General features: G+C 50.2%; 1 protein-coding gene across 4 annotated transcripts in view; it reads left to right on the forward strand.

Annotated features, from left to right (window-relative positions):
- The window catches only part of PRMT8 (protein arginine methyltransferase 8), a 73,729-nt gene that overhangs the window by 34,584 nt on the left and 16,494 nt on the right, over nucleotides 1–22,651 (forward strand). For all 4 annotated transcript variants that reach the window (XM_043440237.1, XM_043440234.1, XM_043440235.1 and 1 more), the window contains 4 exons: nucleotides 6,498–6,653; nucleotides 9,224–9,287; nucleotides 15,555–15,697; nucleotides 16,279–16,366. In XM_043440237.1, coding sequence (XP_043296172.1) covers nucleotides 6,498–6,653; nucleotides 9,224–9,287; nucleotides 15,555–15,697; nucleotides 16,279–16,366 — 451 coding nt within the window. The remainder of the gene's footprint in view (nucleotides 1–6,497; nucleotides 6,654–9,223; nucleotides 9,288–15,554; nucleotides 15,698–16,278; nucleotides 16,367–22,651) is intronic.

A 22,651-nucleotide genomic window follows, 5' to 3' on the forward strand; every position in this document is an offset into this window, starting at 1 on the left:
CCTGCAGGGAAGGGGCTGGACCGTGTGTTTAGCTCCAGGGTCCCAGCCGAGGGAGCCCTGGGCAGCTGAGCCTGCAGCATTTGGCGGTTCCCATTGGCGTTGGGAAGCTAGCATTCTCTGGTGGCTCAGACGGTAAAGAATCTGCCTGCTGTGAGGAGACCTGGGTTTGATCTCTGGGTCAGGAAGATTCCCTGGAGAAGGGAATGGCAACCTGCTCCAGTGTTCTTGCCTGGAGAATCCCATGGACAGAGGAGCCTGGTGTGCTACAGTCCATGAGGTCCCAAAGAGTCGGACACGACTGGGTGACTAACATTTTCTTCTTTCTTTTCTATCTGGGTGGGGATGGTGGATGGAGCCCTGTCCTAGGGAGGCAGGAAGGGTGCTCTCAAGAGCTTCCCTCCTCAGGACCCTGCCTCTAATTAAAGGACAGGCCTGGGACTCTGGGCATCTGTCTCAGAGCAGGTTCCTAGGAAGAGGCAGCAGTTCTGTGTCAGTCTTCAGCCATGTCAGACTCTTGGTGACCCCATGGACTGCAGTCCGCCAGGCTCCTCTGTCCATGGGATTCTCCAGGCAAGAATACTGGAGTGGGTTGCCATTTCCTTCTCCAGGGGATCTTTATGACCCAAGGATTGAACCCAGGTCTTCTGCATTGAAGGCAGATTCTTTACCGCCTGAACCACCGGAGCAATAGTTCTAGGAGTCCCCCAAGCCCCACCCCGGCCCCCCTGTTAGGGGACCGACTGTGGTGGGCCCCTCCCGTCTGCCCCGCTCCCTTTGACCCCTCCGCCCACCACAACACACGTGGGCAGGATGCTCTCTCTGAGCTGTTACGCCTCTATGATTCCTTCAGGACAGGGTTCCTGGCCTCCGACCCAGGTACTCAGCACACTGTCTGATTCGTACAGGTTTGTTGAACTAGCGGCGCATCTACTCACCCGGGCACTGCTGGTCCCTCCATGGCCGGGCATCTGGAGCGTCTGATGTCCCCTGGGGGGACATCCCTAGATCCTGGCCCCTGGGGAAACACAGGGGTCTTTAATAGTGGTGGGGGCTAACTGGTCTCCCTTTACCTGTAAGCTCCCCTCCAGCCCTTTCGTCTCTGTGACTGTCCTCTGTGAAAGGAGGTCGGGGCATGTGGATGGCCTCCTCCTGTGATCCTTTGCAGAGAGCACCTGTTCATTTCTCTGTTATCAGACACCAGAGATCCCCTCTCCATGCCAGATGGCTCGTGGGGATGCCTTTACCTCCTCAGTCTGGACAAGACCCACATCTCACAGCCCACCCGGAACCGAGCTGGCCACTCGGCGGGCTTCTTCTGTCATCAACAAGACCCTCACGTGGGCCGGCAGCGGTGCCGCCAGCTCACTGATTCATAGTGACCAGCGAGTGTTTAGGAAACACGGTGTGGGCAGGCTTGGGTTTGATTAGTCGGCAAATACAAACAAGTACCCAGTGTGGTGGTGGGGGGCACCGCTGGAGGTTGGGAGGCACAGTGGGAAGTGAATCTGAACACTTCTGGTCATGCATCTTATCGTTCCCCCAGAGCTGACTCCATGCTTGGCCCTGAGAAGGCAGGGGACAGGGAGATGAGGACCGTGAATCCTGTCCCACGGCCTCTGCGAGAAGAAAGGAGTGGAAGAGACAGATGTCCTCGTGTGCAGAGAGGAGGGGCCTGGCCCCACGACCCAGCCCCACAACCCGGCCCCACGACCTGTGAGATCCCGCCTCAGCTGCCAGAAGACTCAAGCCCGGCAGAACCGTGTTCCCAGCCTCCCCCAGGCCTGGGCACCCCACCCGCTCCCAGCCAGCTCTCTTCTTTTGACAGTCTGGCTGCAGGTTCTTTTTGAGATAGATTCCTCGGGGCCGCATTTCCCAGCCATTAGTCAATGTGCCGCCATGTGTTCAGTGGGCAGGAGACAAAGTCACCCCCACCTGGGGGTGGGAGCTGTTGCCACTGCAGAGTGGCCCACTCCTGTCTGAGTGTCTGCAGATGTCTCTGGGCTGTTCTCTTTCAGGAGGGATTAAAGCAAGGGTGTGCAGGGAGGGCTGGGGAGCCAGGGAGATAGCCTTGATGTGCCACAATTTCTCTTCCCCCACAACTAGTGCCTTTGGACTGAACTCCTGTGGTCTGAAGCCTTAAGGAAGGGAAAGATTGAAGGGCAGATCCCTTTTAGGGATCTGCAGAGACCTGGGGAGATCCCTTTTAGGGATCTGCAGAGACCCTGGGCCGATCTAATTCCACTGGGAAAGGCAGTGAGGAATTGGAACTACGCGTATGAATGGGAGACTTCTGAATCTTTGTCATCTTTTTGCCTCCACTCCCTACTCACCCTCAACAGTCTCCTCCCAGAGATGGAAAGGGTCCTCGTTTTCACAAAGACCCAGAGCTAAGCACTTCTGTAACACTTCCTTCCCTTATTTGGTCATGACAATGACCCTATGAAATAGCTGCTCTCATTATCCCATTTTTCAAATGAGACTAAGACCCAGAAGGATAAACGATACTCTGGGCCTGCCGGAGAGCTCACTGGAGCTGTGGTTTGTGTGCAGGTGTCCCGGCCCCTTCCTTATAGAGCACGGATTGCACACTGTGCCCCCTGCCTGGTTGTGAGGATGCCATCTTTCAGTCTTGTAGACTCTCAGTTTTGAGGCCCTGTTTGTTTGTTTGTCTGTTTTTTTATGTCAAGTGATCTTGCAGTGTTTGGTTCCAGAGAGCTTCTGGAAGGAAAGGCACGAACTCACTTTCAAAATATTTAGACTGAGATATGAATTCAGTCTAACCAAGCCATCACCTTATTCAGCTTCTAAGATAACCAAAGATATGAGCCTTGGAGCAACATAGGAAGTAGTGTGTAGACTGAAAAGCAAGCACAAATACTTTTAGCTCTTGTAGTTGAATTCCAAGGCCCTGATAGATGAATTAAATTCCCCCATCTGAACGAATCCTACTCAACTCCTAACCTGCTCAACCCTTGATTGGACTGAGCCGATCAACTCACCATTCTAGCTGCCTAGAAAGAAAGGCCATTCCCACTTAGAGAAACAACTAACTTCAGCTACTATTGTTCCTTAGACACCATCCGTGGCATAAAAGATAAGTGGCAAGACCTGAGAAGAAACAAGAGAATTTGGTTCATAGTCAAGAGAAAAATCAGTCAATAGAAACAGATCTACAGGCAGCCCAGGTGTTGGGCTGATAAGATAAAGATTTGTAAATAGCTATCAGTATAATAAAAATGATTTTTAAAAATTTCTAGGGAGAGGTAATGGATGTAATAGGTGAAACTGAAATATTCCAACTGAAAAACACAGTATCTAAACCAAATATTTGCTGGATGGAATGAATAACAAATAGAATACACAGAAGAAAATATGTATGATTATGAGGACAGGAAAGAAAGACATCATTGAAACTGAAGAATGGAGAGAAAAAAGTTGACAACTGAAACAGAGCTTTGATGAACTGTAAGACAGAATTAAGTGGTAAAACATGTGAGTAATTGGAGTTCAAGAGGAGAAGAGAAAGAATGGGACAGAAAAAAAAATGTTTGACAAAATATGGATGGATAAATGTCTAAAATTGATTTTTAAAAAGGCCAGTAACCTTCTGGATTGATTTGCTCAAACAATGAAACCACATCTGAGAAAACCCCTGCAATCGTAGTCCTCACCTGACTATGAGGATCCATGGTCACTCTCCAAGTTCCACCTCTCTTCTGCACAGGCCAAATGGACAAATTGAATGTAGATGTGGGTTTCCTGGAATTAGTCCCATGGTCTCATGGATCTCATGAAACTAGTGATCCAATAGTTCAGAGCTGGTGTCCAATAATCCTCAAAAATCTGTTTATTTTCCTTTCTTCAATGAAGACACACTACTAAATGCCTGAAGGTTTTCTAGGAGGAAGACTTGGAGAAAGATGAATAATACACATCTTTGGCAGCATGACAAGGTTTCTTCTCCTATATCATGGCCTCCATTTTATCCAAGGAGTCCTGAGTCTATAAACTGGCTTAAGTCTGGGAATCCATTGAGGGGCGATGATCCTGTTTCGGTGATTCAAGCCAGACTTCCATTCACTAGACCTATAACTTTTTTGCTGAAACAGAACAAGTAAGAATTTAGTATGCTTCTCACGACTTATTTTCTAGAGGTATTTTAACTAACTGGTCACCCCCTAGGGTTTGGTGAGCCAAACTCTCCCAAATACTGTTCTGGCTCTCCTGTCCTTCGCAGTGACCACACCCTCCTCATCTTTGGTGGTTACATGCTACAAGTTGGCCCCTGCTCCCCAGGATCCCAGCTGGATGTTGATCCCATGGTAACTTGGATCTCAGTTCCCAGTGTAATTTCTGACCTAGAGAGAAGGGCACACAGAACTGGTCAAGGATGCTGGACTTCCCTCATAAATTTCTGCCTCATAGCGTGGGTCTGTTCTCTGGCGTTGGTGTGTGGGTCTCACAAGACAGATGCATTTAACTTTCCAATCTCCCTGAATCTTTTTGGATACCTTCTTTTTCTGCTTATCAGGGATGTGCTGGCATTTCCAATTCATTTAGTATCAGCTGACTTTGACCATGTTGGCTTCAATCAACCACAACTATTAGATGCGCTCCAAGCCCCTGGAGGTAAAACAGTGAATCCACAATCTTTGCTCAGTGGACCCATGTCAATAGACTCGGCTCAATCCAACTTTATGTTCCCTTCAAATTGTTCTCTCACTCTTGCTATACAACTCCCCCCCCCCCCAGCTATTCCCCAGATTTCAATCTGTATAAGTTAGAAGTATCATGTAGTTATTTTGGTGTGTATCACACCTCCTCCTGGGTCACTGTCTGTGCCTTGCTATTTTGTTGTTCTTTAGTCACTAAGTTGTGTCTGACTCTTTATAGCCCCATGGACTGTAGCTTGCCAGGCTCTTTTGTCCATGGGATTCTCCAGGCAAGAATACTGGACTGGGTTGCCATGCCCTCCTCCAGGGGATCTTTCTGACCCAGGGCTCAAACCCACGTCTCTTGCGTCTCCTTGGCAGAGGGGGGGTGGTTCTTTGTCACTAACGCCACCTGGGACGCCCCATACTAGTACAGTTGCTTGCAAAGTAATACAAGTACTCAGGACCACCCTCACCAACCCTATCCCAGTGGCACTAGGGGTAAAAAGAACCTACCTGCCAATGCAGGAGACTGTAAGAAACACGAGTTCGATCCCCGGGTCGGGAAGATCCCCTGGAGGAGGAAATGGCAACCCACTCCAGTATTCTTGCCTGGAGAATCCCATGGACAGCGGAGACTGGTGGGCTACAGTCCATGGGGTTGCAAAGAGTCCTATACAGATGAGGTGACTTAGCATAGCACATACGGGTGAGGCTCTTCAGGAAAAGGAAAACGAGCTTTCTTGGGCAGGGGTAGAAGGTGTTTCTGCTGGCAGACAAGACTGCAATTTAGAAACTTGAGGTCTCAGCTTCACCCGAATCTGCCCATATGTTCCCATTCCAGTTCTCAGGACTCTGTTCTTTTCCAGTTAACGACTCAACTTTAACAAAGAGACCCTGCAAGGATAAGGGATTCAATCTGTGTTGTCATTCAGACAAGATTAGACTTTGGCTTTGCTTTTCAAAAATCTTGACCTTGCAAGAAAATAAGGGTTTCACGCCCCACTTTTATTCTTTTCTTCCTTTTTTTTTTTCTCCTAGAAGTCATAGAAGTTTTCAGGTGCTAAATGAGCTGGGAATTTAAGTCCCTCAGCTCATCATTTTCTTCCTTTAAGTTTTCTAGTACAATTAGCAACGACCAACCAACCAACCAATACACCCCATTAAAATGCTATAAGGTTGGAAATACTTGGTCACTCAGAGTCCTGTCTTTTGTAGGAACTTTATCACAGATATCTAAGGCTAAAATCTGAGTAACACTTTTGTCATTTCACCAGTGCCCTCTTCACCAATGGCAACAGATTCATTAATGCCTTTAAATCTAATCGGATCAGAGAACCAATTCCAGAAAACTCAGAACCTATTCAGAAAACCCATCCTTAAGCTCTGTTCCTTGGGAGCTATTCTTGGTACCTCATGCAGTTGTGTAAGGTCACTGTCTCCATGTCTGATGGTGGAGTTGAAGTCCAGGGCACGTAATCAGGAAAGGACTAAGAATGACAGTTCTCTCACCACAACAGAAAGTTCTGCTTCAGGTCTAACTTAAACCCCTCACGCTGTGCTCACACTGCTCCTTTTTTTTGGGTTTTTGAGAAACTGGAGCCTTCCCAGGTCTGGATGGGAGTTTCTCCTTCGATGGTACAAAGTAACCTTTCTGGGGCAGACTTTTAGGGCATTGTGTGTCTCAAGCGGGGGGCCCTGGCCTAGCCACACTCTTCCGTGGCTTATCCTCGTGACAGAGCTGAGGTCCCTGAAGAATTTGGCGGGACAGCCCTGGGCACATGACCCTATATGTGTGTGGCCAGGTGCCCTGAACACATCGACTCTGCCTTTCCTCCCACACAGGAGATGCTGAAGGATGAGGTGCGGACGCTCACTTACCGGAACTCCATGTACCACAACAAACACGTGTTCAAGGACAAGGTGGTCCTGGATGTGGGGAGCGGCACCGGGATCCTCTCCATGTTTGCTGCCAAGGCAGGGGCCAAGAAGGTGTTCGGGGTGAGCATGGCCTCTGCGGGGATACTGGCCCTTCCCGGTCCTTCTGGCCCTTCCCAGTTCCCGTCCTTGCTGGGGTCACACACACCCTCCAGGAGGCAATCAGGCGTAGCTCTCGGGAGGCAGGCAAGCTCCTTAGCTCCTTGTCACCTGGGCATTGCTCCCAGCCATGCCCTGGACCTGCTGATGTGTGTAGAGGACTTTTTACTTTTCTGGAACCATTTTGGGATCATCATAACCTTGGAGTCCTTAGTCCTATGTGGGCTTGAGAGGCAGGGCAGGGTGGCTACACCTGTGAGCTCTGTTTGGAATCTCCGCTCTTCCACTCACAATAGGCATGACCCGGACTCTTCACTTCTCTTCTGTACCTTGGTTTCCCCATCTGTAAAGTGGGCATAACTACAGTACCTTGCCCACAGGGTGACTACGAGGAGGGGATGAGTTTAAATACCTAAATCAAGTGCTTAGCACAGTGCTTGGTGCAAGTCAAATGCCTAGTCTTTATTAGTAGAGATGGGAGGGGACCCTGGGCACTAACAAGACAGTCTCCTTCCTCTGTTCTTTAAAGGCAAGCTGATAGATTTCATCCTGCTCTTCTGGCTCCTGCAGCCTCTCCAGCTAGAGGTGGTGATGGGGGACCCATTGGAGAGCTCCCGCAATGCATCTGGGAGCAGCCCCAGGACAGGGGGCTGGGAGGGTCCAGAACTGGGGAGAAACTGAGAAAGCAGATCGCTGAGCTGCCGGCTGACATAGTGGGTCTAGGGCTGGAAAACAAGAATTCATCTCGATCAAAATACAAGGCATGCTGCAGTTAAACACAGCGTGTGCATGGGACGGCCCAATGCAGAGGCTGGCTGGAAGCTTTCAGTGGGGCTTCGTTAGCTGGATCACCCTGCAGTTTGTCTCAAGACTCCACCCCCTGCCAGGCTCCCGGTTGACTAGAGCTCCCCAAATCCCGGTGCATCCCCACCCCGCTGCCTGAACAGCATCCCCCTCCATGCCTTCTTCAATGGCTCAGATGGTAAAGAAACTGCCTGCAATTCAGGAGACCTGGGTTCCATCCCCAAGTTGGGAAGATCCCCTAGAGAAAGAAATGATAACCCACCCCAGTATTCTTGCCTGGAGAATTCAATGGACAGAGGAGCCTGGCAGGCTACAGTCCATGGGGTCGCAAAGAGTCAGATATGACTGAGTGACTAACACTTTCACTTTACATGCCTGACTTGAAAGATACCTGGGTCCTGGTTGGAGGGGGTCTCGGGGCAGTCTCAAGGCCCCTCTGGTGTAGCCTTGACCAGGAGAGCCATGATATACTCGCCTGAGCTCCATGTGAGGGTGCAGGGTCAGCCCGGCTGCCCACGGTCAAGTCCTGCTGTCTCCACGGCACTGCCTCTTCCCACCTTCCAACCTTCCTTCCTTTATGAAGCCCCTTCCTCAAGATGGGGGCTTCTGGTCAAGGGACTGATTCCCTTCCAAGGTGCTCACAGAGCCTCAGGGCTTGATGTACACCCCCTGTGACTCCCTCTGTCCTCCCTTCAGGGGGTCTCTGAGGTCTCAGCTCAGCTCCAGAGCCAGACAGAAGCCCAGGGCAGAGCAGTCATCATTTGCTTCCATGTCAGGGGGGGCTTCAGCTGCTGGTCTTGGCAGCTGCCCATGTGTTTCCAGCCCGGGAGATAGGTTTTCTACTGTCAGACTGGGGCATGTTCTCCTGCTGTTCCCACAAGGTCTTACTATCAGCTGAAAGTCAGCGAATTTCTCAAATATCTTAGCCCTATGCTTAGGAGGGGCTTCCCCAGTGACTCAGCTGGTAAAGAATCCACCTGCAATGCAGGAGACCGGGGTTCGATCCCCAGGTCGGGAAGATCCCCTGGAGGAGGAAATGGCAACCCACTCCAGTATTTTTGCCTGGGGAATTCCATGGACAGAGGAGCCTTGGCGGACTACAGTCCATGGGGTCACAAAGAGTCAGACGCGACTGAGCAACTAACACTCTCACATTTGCTTAGAAGATTTGGAGAGCCTGGCAAGACTTCTAGATTAAGAAGAATCAATTCTTTCAAAGGTGGAGATTGCAGAAGGAGTGAGAGTTAACACAGGTCTGCCCATGGGGCGGGGAAGGGTCTCAAAGACGCCCCAAAGTCTTGACCTGCGCTTTTCCGGTGGTCCTACTTGTGGATGGTACCCATTTAGCCAGGGAGGGCCAGGGGAAGGAGGATGACAGCAGGGAAGTTCATAGTCACTCTGGGGGCTCTGCCTTCCCACCTCCTTCCCCTGACCACCCCCAGGACAGTGGCCATGCCAGGAGAGTGAGGCCTGATCGCTCCTACCAGATCTCCCAACTCAGAGGCCAGGCCTTCCATCGCAGGGCAAAAGAAGCCAGTTTAGTGGGAGAGCCACTGGCCTGTGCTTCAGAAGGGTTGCAGGTTAGGTTTCCATCTGCCACGAAGTAGCTGTGTGGCCTAGGGCAGGCCACCGCACCCCCAGGCCTCAGCACCTCCGTCTGTTCTACTGGCCCTAAATTGCGTGCTGTGATTCTTTTGACACCTGGCTCCTTTGCTCTGTATCCCCTCTAGATTGAATGCTCCAGTATTTCTGACTACTCAGAGAAGATCATTAAGGCCAACCACTTGGACAACAGTAAGCAGTACCTCCTCCCGCTTTTCCGTGGAGGGAGGGGGCGAGGGGTTTGTACTTCCTTGTTTGGGTGGCAGAGACTGCTGTAAGACCACTTGGCCTTGAAAAGGTGGAGGCCAGCCGCTGCCCTGTTAGCAGGACTCTGCCCACAGGGCTCAGAGTTTCCCAGTCCCTGCCAGGCCTGCCAAGGGCACATCTGTCCCAACTCAGCCTGCGGTGAGCCCAGCCTGAGGCTAAAACCTTCATTTCCAAGCCCTCTGCTTGGCCCCAGCTGTCCCTCCTCCTCCCGTTCCCTCTCAATGCCTCCAGCCCTATGTCCACTGAGCAACACCCCAGCAGACCCCAGGCTCTGTATTTGGAGAAACGTCGTCTTCTCATGCCCACAGGCCCCGCTGCTGATGGACTGTCTTGGCAAGTAGCTTGCCCCTGGGAGCAGGACCTTCTTACAGCTTGAGTCTGAGCACAAGAGGAGCTGTGTTTCCTTCCCTTCCTCTCCTCACTCCTTTCCCAGGCGTTTGTGATCTCCTCGGCCCTTCCCTCTGGGACTCATCTTGAACACGCTCACCCTCACGAGGGTCCCTGACCAGAATAACTCCTGTATCTCCCATCACTCAGTATTCTTCTCTGGAGAATCTCCGTGGATAGAGGAGCCTGGTGGGCTACAGTCCATGAAGTCGCAAAGAGTCGGACACGACTGAAGCGACTTAGCTTGCGTGCACACACTGGGTCAGTCTCCTGTGTGCCGTCACCACCTCCTGCTCTCCCGAACCTGCCATGCAGTGCTGGGCTCCCACCCGTGGCTGGGCAGGCCCCTGCATGGGTGCCTGATCTCTGGGCTCAGGCTCGGGTGGGTGGAGCCAGGCCGCCCCTGCTGACCACGCCCCTCCAAGCGTGAGCCCCTGCTCATCACGTGGCCTCAGACCCCATCTGGCCTGTCCTTTGCTGGTGGCATCTGCTCAGCCCACCCTGTGGCTCCAGGAGGGAAGCATTCCCTGCTCTGTATTTCGAAGGCTCACACTTGATTCTGTGCTATGGAGGCAAAGGCCCGGGAGGGACAAACCATTATCCCCAGGTGGATGGCCACCCCCCTTGGCACGTGCTTGTTCTCCTCTTCACACAGGCCTGGGGGGGTCTTTTCAAGGCAAAGCGTGCTCTGCCTTGGCATGTATACTAGAAAGAGGACAGCTTGGCTTCCATGGAAATGCTTCTGAAACGTGGCAACAGCCAATTGTGTGGGTCTCGGGAGCGTAGGTGTAGAGACATAAATAACAACCCAGGACATAAAATACCTGCTACCCAGAATCAATCAATCTCCCTCCCTCTCCACCTCCGTACGGCTCCCCGGATGGGTTTGTTCCCAGGCAGACGCGCACCTCCACATGGCCACCTGCAGGCATGCGTGCGGCCTTCACGTGGCTCCTGCCACCCGCGTGGCCCACACACGTGTTCAGATCAGGGTGTCTTCTTGGACATCAGGGCTGTCAGCCACCACTTCCTCTCTTTGCCTGCCCAGGAGACCCATAGTTCTAGTAGACAAGTGCTAATCCATTGACTCTTCAGAACACTAAAGGGAATAGTCGGTTCCTCCTTTCTCTTCTTCTGCCCTGGAGCATGAGGGTCACAGATGCAGAAGCCTGAGCAGAGTGTGAGGCACAGAGGGGCAGCAGGAAGGGCTTCATCAGGTGGTTCCCCTTCTGAGCCCCGGCTCCTGGCGCAGGAGACGCCGCCACACTCAACTCACAGGATTACAGGGGGATTAGAGAGAAAACACGCGAGGGGCCTGTACAGCAAGCATTAACTGTAGATCTTTCCGGCTTTATGTTCTGCACTTTGCTCCTTCCTGGTCACACATCCCAAGCATTTTGTAGACAATGCTCGAATTCTCTGCCCTATAGCATCCCTCCGTCCTTGCAGCCATCCAGTCCTGGGACAATTCCCCTGATGAGGGTCCCACCAGCAGCCACCTGGGGCTGTGATGGTTTGAAGAACTTCCTTCCCCAGGAGCCTGCCTCCCTGCCACCTGACCACAATGCTCTGGGTCATCACTTTGGGACCACAAAGAGTAAGGGGGCTCCCCTTCACCTGGCAGCCCTAATCCCACAGAGGCAGGGACACACCCCCAGTTCCTTCACCTGTGGCTTTGGTTTCAGCCCCCTTCTCCTCTGGCCATGCTCCAGCATCCCTCTCACCCTGGCAGAGGATGCTCTGGCTTCCTTAGCAGCTGTGGGGACCTCAGGCCACACTGGCGCTCAGCTGGCATCAGCCATGATCTGTAATCTACCCACGTGTGGCTGCCCAGCAGCAACTCCTCACCTCTCTCCGGTCTGTGGATACTTTGAATCCAAACTGAGAATCACACCTTATCTACATGGTGTTAGATTTGGTTCTTCCTTACATTCTACTAGGCTTCCCTTGTGGCTCAGCTGGTAAAGAATCTGCCTGCAATGCAGGAGACCTGGGTTCCATCCCTGGGTTGGGAAGATCCTCTGGAGAAGGGAAAGACTACCCACTCCAGTATTCTGGCCTGCAGAATTCCATGGACTGTATAATCCATGGGGTCTCAAAGAGTTGGACACGACTGAGCGACTTTCACTTTGGCACTTTCACTATAGTCTACTCGGAGTCCCCAGGCAGAGACAGGGGCTTCCCTGGTGGCTCAGTGGTAAAGAACCTGCTTGCCAATGCAGGAAACGCAAGAGATGTGGGTTCGATCCCTGGATAGGGAAGATCCCCTGAAGGAGGAAATGGCAACCCACTCCAGTATTCTTGCCTGGAAAATCCCATGAACAGAGGAGCCTGGTGGGCTACAGTCCATGTGGTTGCAAAGAGTCTGACAGGACTGAGCATGCACCCAGGAGTCCCCAGAGCCTTGCTCTTTGGGGATCACTGTTCTCTGTGAGGTGTCATCTACATATGGACAGGAGCCGGGGTGGGGGCAGTGGGGTGGCCCCGGTGGGCTGGTCTAGTCCAGTTCAGCTCTGAACCAGTACCTTTGAATACAGTCGGGGAACAGCTGTGAATTTGCACAACAGTTGGTCAGCTTCCCCTCCAGAGAGGCCACGGAGAAGGTGCCTTCCCAGATCCACACGTGGGGCCCGGCATGGTGGTCGACTCTGGCAGGTTCACACTCAATTCCAACAGATCAGCTTGTGATCTTAGGCACCTGACCTTCTGAGCCTCTGTTTCCTGCTCTGGGAAATGGGAACGACAGTGGTACAGACCACAGAGGGTTTCATGTAGCTACCATATGTAAAACTACAGTGTGCTGGGTCCCCTAGTAAATTTTCAGTGAATTTGCAGAAATGGATGCAGGCCTTTTGGTGGCTTGAAATTGGCCTCAGTGGGAGTATTTACATGGAGAAACAAGCAGATGTTGCAAGTCAGGGCATCCTTCCTGGAGAACCCCCTTGTTAAGTGTCTCCCAGCACAGCCCTGTATAAAGCACAACAGTGTACATGTGCCGTTAGCAGCCAATACATGTTAGCTATTGTTATGATTATTTCATTCATTAACTTGACTAATAGGCTGGTCCAAAGAAGGGATGAGGTTAATCAGATATAATGGCTGTTAATGAATCTGTAGTGGCTCTTGGCAATGGCTGCTTCCCTCAGAGGTAGCCCATGAATAATCCCAGGACTGGGTTCATGCACCCACCCCTGGGGGAGGGATGTCACCACACTCCAGGCCCAGGGCCAGATGCAGGGGAGCCGGGGAGAATAGCACAGATGAGGTCTGTGCTCTCATGATGCTTACAGTCTCAGAGAGGGCACAGACACAAAAGCAAGTGGACACACAGCATCCCAATAGAATCACAAATGGTGACGGTGCTCTGGAGGATAGGAGGGAGCAGTTGAGAAAGCTGGGGTCCACTTTGGATGGGGTGGCTGCCCAGGCATGTCGGACTCTTCTCATACCACGGGCGAGGGCTTCGCTCCCAGCCCTGCTGCCTGTGACATCATGGCTGAGCCAGAACAGGGAGAAGGTGGGAGTGTCTATACCACAGACGGGAGTAGGTGATCAGGTTATGATCCTGTCCATTCGCAGATGCAAGACAGGGATCTCAAGTGGCTTGTACCAGGTTGCACAGCAGGCCTGGATTTTTCTACAACTTTTTATTTTATATTAGTGTGTGTGTGCTCAGTCGTGTCTGACTTTGCGACCCCATGGACTGTAGCCCACCAGGCTCCTCAGTCCATGAATTCTCCAAGCAAGAATACTGGAGTGGGTTGCCATTTCCTTCTCCACGGGATCTTCCCAGCTCAGGGATCGAATCTGCATCTTCTGCATTGGCAGGCAGATTCCTTACCACTCTGCCATCTAGGAAGCCTTATTTTATATTGAAAATGAAAGGGTTCATCACTCAGTCTTGTCTGACTCTGCAACCCCATGGACTGTAGCCCACCAGGCTCCTCTGTCCATGGGATTCTCCAGGCAAGAATACTGGAGTGGGTTGCCGTTTCCTTCTCCAGGAGATTGTCCCAACCCAGGCATCGAACGTGGGTCTCCCGCATTTCAGGCACATTTTCTACCAACTGAGCCACCAGGGAATCAAATTGACAATGTTGTGATGGTTTCAAGTGCACAACAGAGCAACCCAGCTGTACATATACGTTCTCCCCCAAACTCCCCTCCCCTCCAGGCTCAGGCCTAGATTTTGGCACCCTCTTTTGACATCCTGGGAGAATCCCTGATGGCAGAGTGGTAAAGAATCTGCCTGCCAATGCAGAAGACGCAGGTTTGATCCCTGAGCCAAGAAGATCCCCTGGAGAAGGAAATAGCAACCCGCTCCAGTATTCTTGCCTGGAGAATCCCAGGGACATAGGAGCCTGGCAGGCTACAGTCCAGGGGGTCACAGAGTCTGAACACGACTGAACACATGCAGGTCATTGCTTAGTTTCCCCAGAAAAGCTCAGACGTCGGGTGGTCTTTCAGAGGATGGTGAAGGATGAGTTTCCTTCCAGAGGAAAGGTTCTGATGCAACCAGCCAACTAATCCATCACCCTGTCAATTGCACAGCAGCACCTAGGATAGCTTTTGCTGGGATCTTTACAGCAATGAATGCAAAATGAGCCCCCTAATGAGGTGTACGTCTGTGTTGAATGATCAAAAGCTCAACTGAGAAGTTTCTCCTTCCGTAGAGGGATGGACGGGTCTGGGAAGGGACTCAGGGGCAGAGGATGTTTAGAGCAGGGGCTTTGCCTAAATCCTATCCACCTTAACATCTCAGTCACCTGGTCACCATGAAGATGGTGTCAGTGTTTGCCTTCGCTAGAGCCCCGACTGTGAGCTTGCCCTTCACCTGTGTCATCTCATCAGTACAGCCTCTTGCCAAGTAGACGTCACTTCTCCTGGTTGTTATCTGGATAACTGGAGTTCAGTCAAGTAACTTGCGGAAAGTCATATAGCTCATCATGAGAAGACCCAGCACTTAAAGCCAGTTCCCTTGAGTGCAAAGCCCATGCTCTTGTCAAAACACCAAGTTCCCTCCCCTCCAACACTAGCCAGGCATCCCTGGGGCTGAGCCTGGGCTGTGAACAGACACTGTGGCATCAGTCTCTCAGCCTCCTGTGGGCTTGAGTTGTCAAGGCAACCTGACGTGGGGCGGGGACCTTGATAAGGGTAAGGGTCGTTGGTTATCGGACCTGGGCTGTTTCCATGGCAATCATTGAACCCCTCTAAGCCTCACTTTCCTTAAAAATGAGAATAAGAATGCTGTGTCTGCCTCAGGGACTTGTTGGCACCTAGTGCCCATCCTGGGCTTAGCACAGCACAGGCCCTTAGCTGTTGTTCAGTTGCTCAGTCATGTCTTTGTGACTCCATGGACTGCAGCATGCCCTGTCCTTCATCATCTCCAGGAGCCTGATAAAACCCATGTCCATTGAGTCAGTGATACCATCCAACCATCTGATCCTCTGTTGCCCTCTTCTCCTCCTGCCCTCAATCTTTCCCAGCACTGTGGTCTTTTCCAATGAGTTGGCTCTTCATATCAGGTGGCCAAAGTATTGGGGCTTCAGCTTCAGCATCAATCCTTCCAGTGAATTTTCAGGATTGATTTCCTTCAGGATGGACTGGTTTGATCTTAACTGCCCAATACACTTTAGGAGGAATCACACAAGGAGTCTTCAGTCCTTAGTATAAACTGGCGTGGTGAAGGCAGAGGGAATCCAAACTGTGCTGACCCCTGTAGAGTGATCACATCCTGATGCGGGGTGCTCACGATTCCCGGCCTGGGCCCCTGCAATGTGCGGCCGTGGGGTTCTTATTTTGCAGTCATCACCATATTCAAGGGGAAGGTGGAGGAGGTGGAGCTGCCTGTGGACAAGGTAGACATCATCATCAGCGAGTGGATGGGCTACTGCCTCTTCTACGAGTCGATGCTCACCACCGTCATCTTCGCCAGGGACAAGTGGCTGGTGAGCCTGCTGCATGCTGTCCCCTGGTTGCCCCGCCGGCTGCCTGGCTGCTCAGCCCCTGCCTGTAGCCGAGGGAGACTATGAGGACTTCAGAGAGGACCTGGGCTACAGGGTCACCACTCCCAGACCCCTCTCTTTAAACTAGATCTGCTTTTGGGGGACAGAATGAGCGTTCGTAGGTCTAACCTTGGCCTCTTTTACATAATAGACACCCATTGTCTGTTGTCCAAAGTCTATGCTGGTCAACAAGTACTAAGGGTTTGCACAGCTGCCAGTAAGCTTTTGATCCTTAGCTTCTCCAGCCTGAGAAATCAAAATATCTTCCACCGCCCTCACTGAACACGCCTCTGCCCCTCCGCATTTGTCCTATGGACCCCACCTCGCCCCTTGGGTTTTTACTGGTACCAAAATCGACACTGAGCCTCCCCGCCCAGCCCTCTCCCCGGCCGAGGTGACAGTCTGCTGCATGAGGAATGCTGGCGAGGGGGTGCTTGTCTGGAGACTCCATGTGCAGTTCAAAAATGTATGTCTTTGTCAGGTGAATAGATTACGAGACCCATTTCCCCACAATTCATCAACAGAAACCTGGAGGGCTTATGTTTCCAGACCGGGCGGCTTTGTACGTGGTAGCAATTGAGGACAGACAGTACAAGGACTTCAAAATCCACTGTAAGTCACCTTTTCATTCTCTGCTGGGCTTTGAGGGGGGCTTTTGGGGGAGGGAAGCACTTCAGAGGGCTGGGCATGAGTGGTCAATCTCGCGGACACAGCTGCTGTGCCTCTCAGGAGTTTATACCTGTGACCTTTTCCGGATTCTTCTCTCTGGCTGTTTTCCGCTGGTCCCAAGGGTGGGGCTTCTACAGAGAGGAAATAAGAATGTGGCTGGTGGGAGGTAAAGCAGGGAGAGAATGAATGCAGGGTGGATGGAAAATGAATGAAGCGGCAGAAGCTGAGGTTTTTTTGCAGAGCCGGCAGGTGGTTGAAAGCTACTAAAGGTCATTTCTCCCTAACATCCACATAAGGACAGGGAGGGTCTCCAGCCAGGCCAGTCGTTTGAACTCTGCCTTTGTATCCCTGAAATTTGTCAGCATAATATTGGTTCTCCTTCATATAAGTAAGATACAGAGGGAGATGGAGGCTGAGCATGTGGATGGGGGAGTGGCGGTGGGTGGTGGGGGGGGGGCTCATCCGAATCTGGGCTCTTTGTGCTTAATCATTTGCAAAGGTGCTCTCTTAGAAAAAACATCCCCCACCCCCGCACAACTCTCCAACATTTTATCTGGTCCCCAAAGAGTTGTTTGATTCTATTTCATTTAAAGAGTGACCGTTCTCAAGGGATACAAGCCTGGTCCTCCATGTGATTAAACAGATTATGCTTCCATAAGGTTTAGAAGGACAGAGAAGCCTGGAGTGCTGCAGTCCAAGGGGTCGCAAAGAGTCAGACATGACTTAGCATCTGAACACACACACAAGGTTTAGAGACAGACTTGTGTCCTTAGCCAGAACTAACTAAAGCGACAAAGGGCAAAGACCTCCTCCCCACCTCCACATACACTTACAAGTGAGTATGCACTCGATCCAGCCCTCCCCCCGACCCCCCACACACATACAAGTGAGCACACACATGATCCAACCCCAAGCATGAGCAGAAACTCCAACAGGCTCCAAACAGTCCAACAGGCTCCGCAGATCTGGGTTCCTGCCAGCGCAGTGCTAAACACCCCTCGTCTAGACTCCCTATGATGGAGAGGTTCCCAGATCGAGCAGACTGGCTTCCGGCCTCCAGAGGTTAGGACTCCAGAATCCAACAAAGTCTAGTCTTTGTGCTGCTGGAAATATAAACTCAGAGCATGTTCAGAGCCAGGTCAGGACAAGACAGAAATGGGACATTTGTCTGAGCCCTCCGGCCCATCTGGCGTCATTTCTAATGTTCAGTGAGCAAGGAGAGGTAGGAGGTTAGATGATGGTGCTTTGAAGGTGGCCAGCTCTGGCTTTGCATCCTCTGGGTGACCGTGAACGAGTCACCTAACATCTCTGAGCCTCGGTCTGAGATAAAACTCCCTCAACCTGTAGACTTGTCGTGAGGATGAAGTGAGACAATGTATTTAAGGGGTGTGACAGTTGTTGATGCCACACGTGGCAACGTGGATCTGGTCCCCAGCTGTGTCATTAAGCCCCTTCCTGCCTGTGGCCCTGGCCCGGAGCCTGATTGCAGAGCACGCTGGCCCCCAGGGGCTCAGAATCTAGGCCAGATGCAATCTCGTGATAGGTTTCAAAAACAGCTCAACGGCAAATGTTGCTCAAATGCATGAATAAATAGGACATATTTTGCCCTGGAGCTGTGTGGTTATGCTGCCTTTGGAGTTCTTGCTATAACTGTTTAAATTGTGTTTGGAGGAGAACCTACAGGCACATTCTTTGTTCTCACGCGCTCTAAATTGATTGAACTCTGACCCCCGGCTCGGCTCTTTAAGGAACTTCCTCATGGTTTAAAAACAAACAGACCTCACCCTCCTCCTTGCCTGGATCCTGTTTGGGACCTTGACCTCACGCACCTTGCCATGAGGACTGGATCAGCCCTGACAGGCCTTGGGGCACTGGCCACCTCAGGTGCCAGCCCAGGACCGGAGACCATGGGATTGAGTCTCCTACTGCTTTTTGCAATTTTCATACTTTCTGGGAAAAAAAAAAAAGACTGAAAGATAGCCCCATTTTTTTCTTGTGGAATCTCTAGAGTCTGTCAACAGCATTCCCCGCAAACTTAAAGTCAAATGCACCTTTACATTTTATTTAACATAGTCTCCAAGTTTTCTATTTAAACATTTCTTTTAAGAAATGACCTGTTTCTGTTTTTAGGAAAGGAAGCAAGCCCATTTAGAAATCTGTTTTAAATAAACAGAGATTTTGGTTACTCAGAGTCCTAAATCCAAAGTGAACGCAGAAAGGTTGCTGGTTGCTAAGGGAACCATTGTAAGCAAATTTCTGATGACTCAAGAACCGGCTACAAAAGAAAAATCTTAAATAGGGCAGGAGAAGGAGTTGTGCCCAATCCCTTTCAGAAAGAAAATTGTTAGGAAAAGTTTGTCCCCTCCCCTCCCCCCTCAGCCCTTCTCCTCCCCTCTTTTCTCAACCACATGCAACATGGAAACACAAGCAGGATGAAACTCAGAAATTGCCCTCCATTTCCTAACCAACAGCTAGAGAACACACACACACACAGAGACATCATTGGCATGTACCAGGCTCACAACGCACGGTTTGACGAGTGAATGAATGAGAAAAGGAATGAAGGAAGAGAAGTAAACCAGCAGAGGAATGTATAAGTGATGTTGCTGAGAAAGGTGGTAGTGGTGGTGTCGACTTGAAGAAAAGGCATAACGTGAGAGCTAGGAGTTAAGTATTATTTAGGGCAATATAAGGACCGCAGCCTGGGAGACAGCAAGTCAGACGGCTCTGAGAAACTGCTCCAAAGACGTCGAGGGAAGAACAGTATATATGTGATTTTGGTGAAGGGGAATAGATACAGTCAAGCACGTTTATTTTTTTTAGAAAGTTTCTGCTGGTCTTGTGGAGCTTCTGCTAGTCACGAGAAACAGTCGTCACCATGAAGGATTTTAGTGTTTTTCTAGATATGAGGAGGTACTAGAATTGGGCTCATAAAATCAGCTCCTGAGAACGTCTCTCTGAAGACCTGTCCTGCCAGCTTTCTGGTGCACAGAGTGCCTCGTTTCTGCTCTCCACCCTGGACTTCTTCGGGGAGTGTTGGAGGGCAGCCGCTGCAGCAGCGCATGATTTAATCCTTGTAGAGGTAGATGGCAAGCACCCATGGCAAGTGCCAATATGTGATTGACAGTGATTCAGTCGCTAAGTCATATCCGACTCTTGTGACCCCATGGACTATAGCCCACCAGGCTCCTCTGTCCATGGGATTTCCCAGCAAGAATACTGGAGTGGGTTGCCATTTCCTCCTCCAGGGGATCTTCCTGACCCAGGAATTGAACCAGTGTTTCCTGCATTGCAGGTAGATTCTTTACCAGTGATCCAGTGAAGATTCCCAGACAGAGGTGCAATCATTAATTTTACTCTGAGGATTTCTAGAATCTCAAAATTGGAAGGAAATTGGGTAGATAGCGCGTGTGATTTTCTTACCCAGTAGTTGAGTCTAGAACCTGCTGAGGGTCAGAGGATGGGCACCGACTTCCTGGCTGATGAGAAGATGATGAGGGACCTCTTGTGTAGAGATGGTGGTGCCTGTAGCTGGAGGATTGGAGGGCAGGACCTCTTGGAGGGCTTGGGTGTTCTCCATGGGTTTCTCCACCACCCCGACATCCAGAGTTCTATTTCCTGGCTCTAGCCTATTTATACAAGGAGTTGACTTTGATCTGAGAGCCTAAAATGTATTAAACTATTATACACACGTTCCTTTCTATCTAGAGAAGTTGTAAGTGACACCTGGTGCTGCCTGCTCTGTTTTTCCCTGAGGCAGCCCCACTAGTTCCAGCAGAGAAACTGAAATTACTGGGGCCAGTGCAGGGAGGGGGAATGTAGCTAGAGATCTCTCCACTGAAAAGTGAAGCTTGTTTTCCTGTCTTTGTTTTCAGGTTATTATTTCCTCTAAAATATATCCATTCTGCTCATAAGCTCATTGGAAGAATTCTCCATCTTTGATATTGTGATTTTCTTCATTTCCAGCATTTCCATCTCACTGATGAAATTCTGCATCTGTTCATGCATGTTTTTTCCCCATTCGATTCTATAAAATATTTATTAAAGTACTTGAACATCCTTGTTAGATATTCCCAATACCTGAACTCTGAGTCTGGTTCTATTGACTGTTTTTCCTTTTGGTAATGCATCATATTTTTCTTTCTTTTCCATGTGTGTTGTAATTTTTTATTAATGCTGGACATTGTGAGTAGTGCTGGACAGTAGAGACAGGTGAATAATTTATACCGAGAGAAGAGCATGCCTCTTCCTCTACCAGTGCATTCAAGTGGGAATTTTAGTCCACCTAGTCTGGAAGAGCTGGTAGGTCTGGACTTTGTTGTTGTTTTAGTTATATTCAGTGCACCATAGTGTGGTCCTCTTCAAGAGTTGTTTCAATCCATCAACTAAATTTCACAGGTCTTTCTGTTGTTATTTTTTAATCCCTAGAAAGTTAGTTAACATTTTCCTGGTGGTTGACGACCCTCATCCCACATTCACTCATTTAATAAATAAGACAGAATTGCAACAAAAGATTAACATGCTTGATGTGTATCCTCTCCCATCCCTGCTTCACGTATGGTAGAGAAGCTAGTGGGAGATGCACGGTCAGCGGACTGGAGAGGAAAAAACGCTGATGTCCTAGATAATCTGTCACTGAATAACTAGAAGTGGGGCTGTCTGGCCGGGAAGATCAGACATGAATTAACTCCTAAGAAGGTATCTAAAATACCAGGTTTTGTGAAGCAGTGCAGGCATTAAATGTTTGGAATAAACTTCATTAAAAATAAACAAATATCGGTGGACCTGTATTGTGCCAGATGCTCTGCTGCAGATGCTGAGGATACAGAAGGAGAGGGGTCCCACGGTGGGGGCGGGGATGCTTGGAGGTGTCACAATGGCCATGTGAGACTTTAAGTCCATTTGAAAATTGAACTGGAAGGAACTTCAATGATCACAGAGCCCAAAGATTTCCAACTGGTTGGAATTGCCTATGTTGACCTGGAAATCCCATCTCCCTGGAGCCCAAATCTGGAGATTCTGATTCAGTAGGTCTGGTTGTGGTCTGTATTTTAAGAAGTGTCTCAGATGATTCTGGAACACAGAACCACTGGACCAAACTCCTCACTTTACAAACAATTTGGAAAGAAGGGGGCCAAGCTGCCAGGGTCACAAGCTTGGATGATGGCAAAGCCAGCCGAGCTCAACCACATAACCACAGTAACTATCACATCTCAAGGGCTTTCTATGTGCCAGACCCTGTTATGTACTTTACATGTATCATCATATTTAATCCTCATAACAACCTTATAGAGCAACTATCATCATCATCTCCATTTTTAAAAACTTGTTATTTTCTATTGGAGTATAACAATGTTGTGATAGTTCCAGGTGCTCAGTAGAGGCACTCAGCCATACATATACCTGTATCCACTTTCCCCCAAACCCCCGTCCCATCCAGGCTGCTGCATATCATTGAACAATGTTCCCTGTGCTGTATTGGTGATCCATTTTAAATATGGGAATGCGTATATGTCCATCCCCAAATCCCTTAACTATCCCTTCTCCCAATCCTTCCCCCTGCATTCCCTGGTAACTGTAAGTTCATTGTCTCTATTTTAAAGAAGAAACCAGCTCTTTGAGTGGTTAAATTCTTGCCTAAAGTCACACAGCAAATAAACAGAGCCAAGATTTGAAGCCCAAACCCAGGATTTTAACCATTTAACATGGACTCCCAGATAACACTTTCACTTTTTAACTTAAAGCAGGGCAGAGGGCAAGAGCAGATATGTAGCGGTAGGTGTCTTGAGAAAGGGTTTTAAAAAAAAGACAGTGTGTGTGGGTGTGCATGTTTTACTTGGGTAAGCATGGACAGCTCTTTCCAGATTCTAGCAGGGGATCTCTGGAGCTGTTGCCACACTTCCCCAAATGTTGAGTGTTAGTCGCTCAATTGTGTCTGACTCTGCGACCCATCAACTCTAGCCCACCAGGGTCCTCTGTCCATGGGATTCTCCAGGCAAGAATACCAGAGTGGTTTGCCATTGCCTTCTCCAGGGGATCTTCCTGGACCCGGAATTGAACCCAGATCTCTCACATTGCAGGCAGATTCTTTACTGTCTGAGCCAACAGGGAAGCCCCAAACGTAGGTAGGTTCAGTTGGAAGTTTGGCTCTAGTCTCGGGTATATAGTGGGATCTGATTGGCATCTAATCCTCAAGCCAGAATTTCATAAGTGCTTGCCCTCTGAGAG

This window comes from Cervus canadensis, chromosome 21, assembly GCF_019320065.1.
Source record: "Cervus canadensis isolate Bull #8, Minnesota chromosome 21, ASM1932006v1, whole genome shotgun sequence".
NCBI lineage: Eukaryota > Metazoa > Chordata > Mammalia > Artiodactyla > Cervidae > Cervus > Cervus canadensis.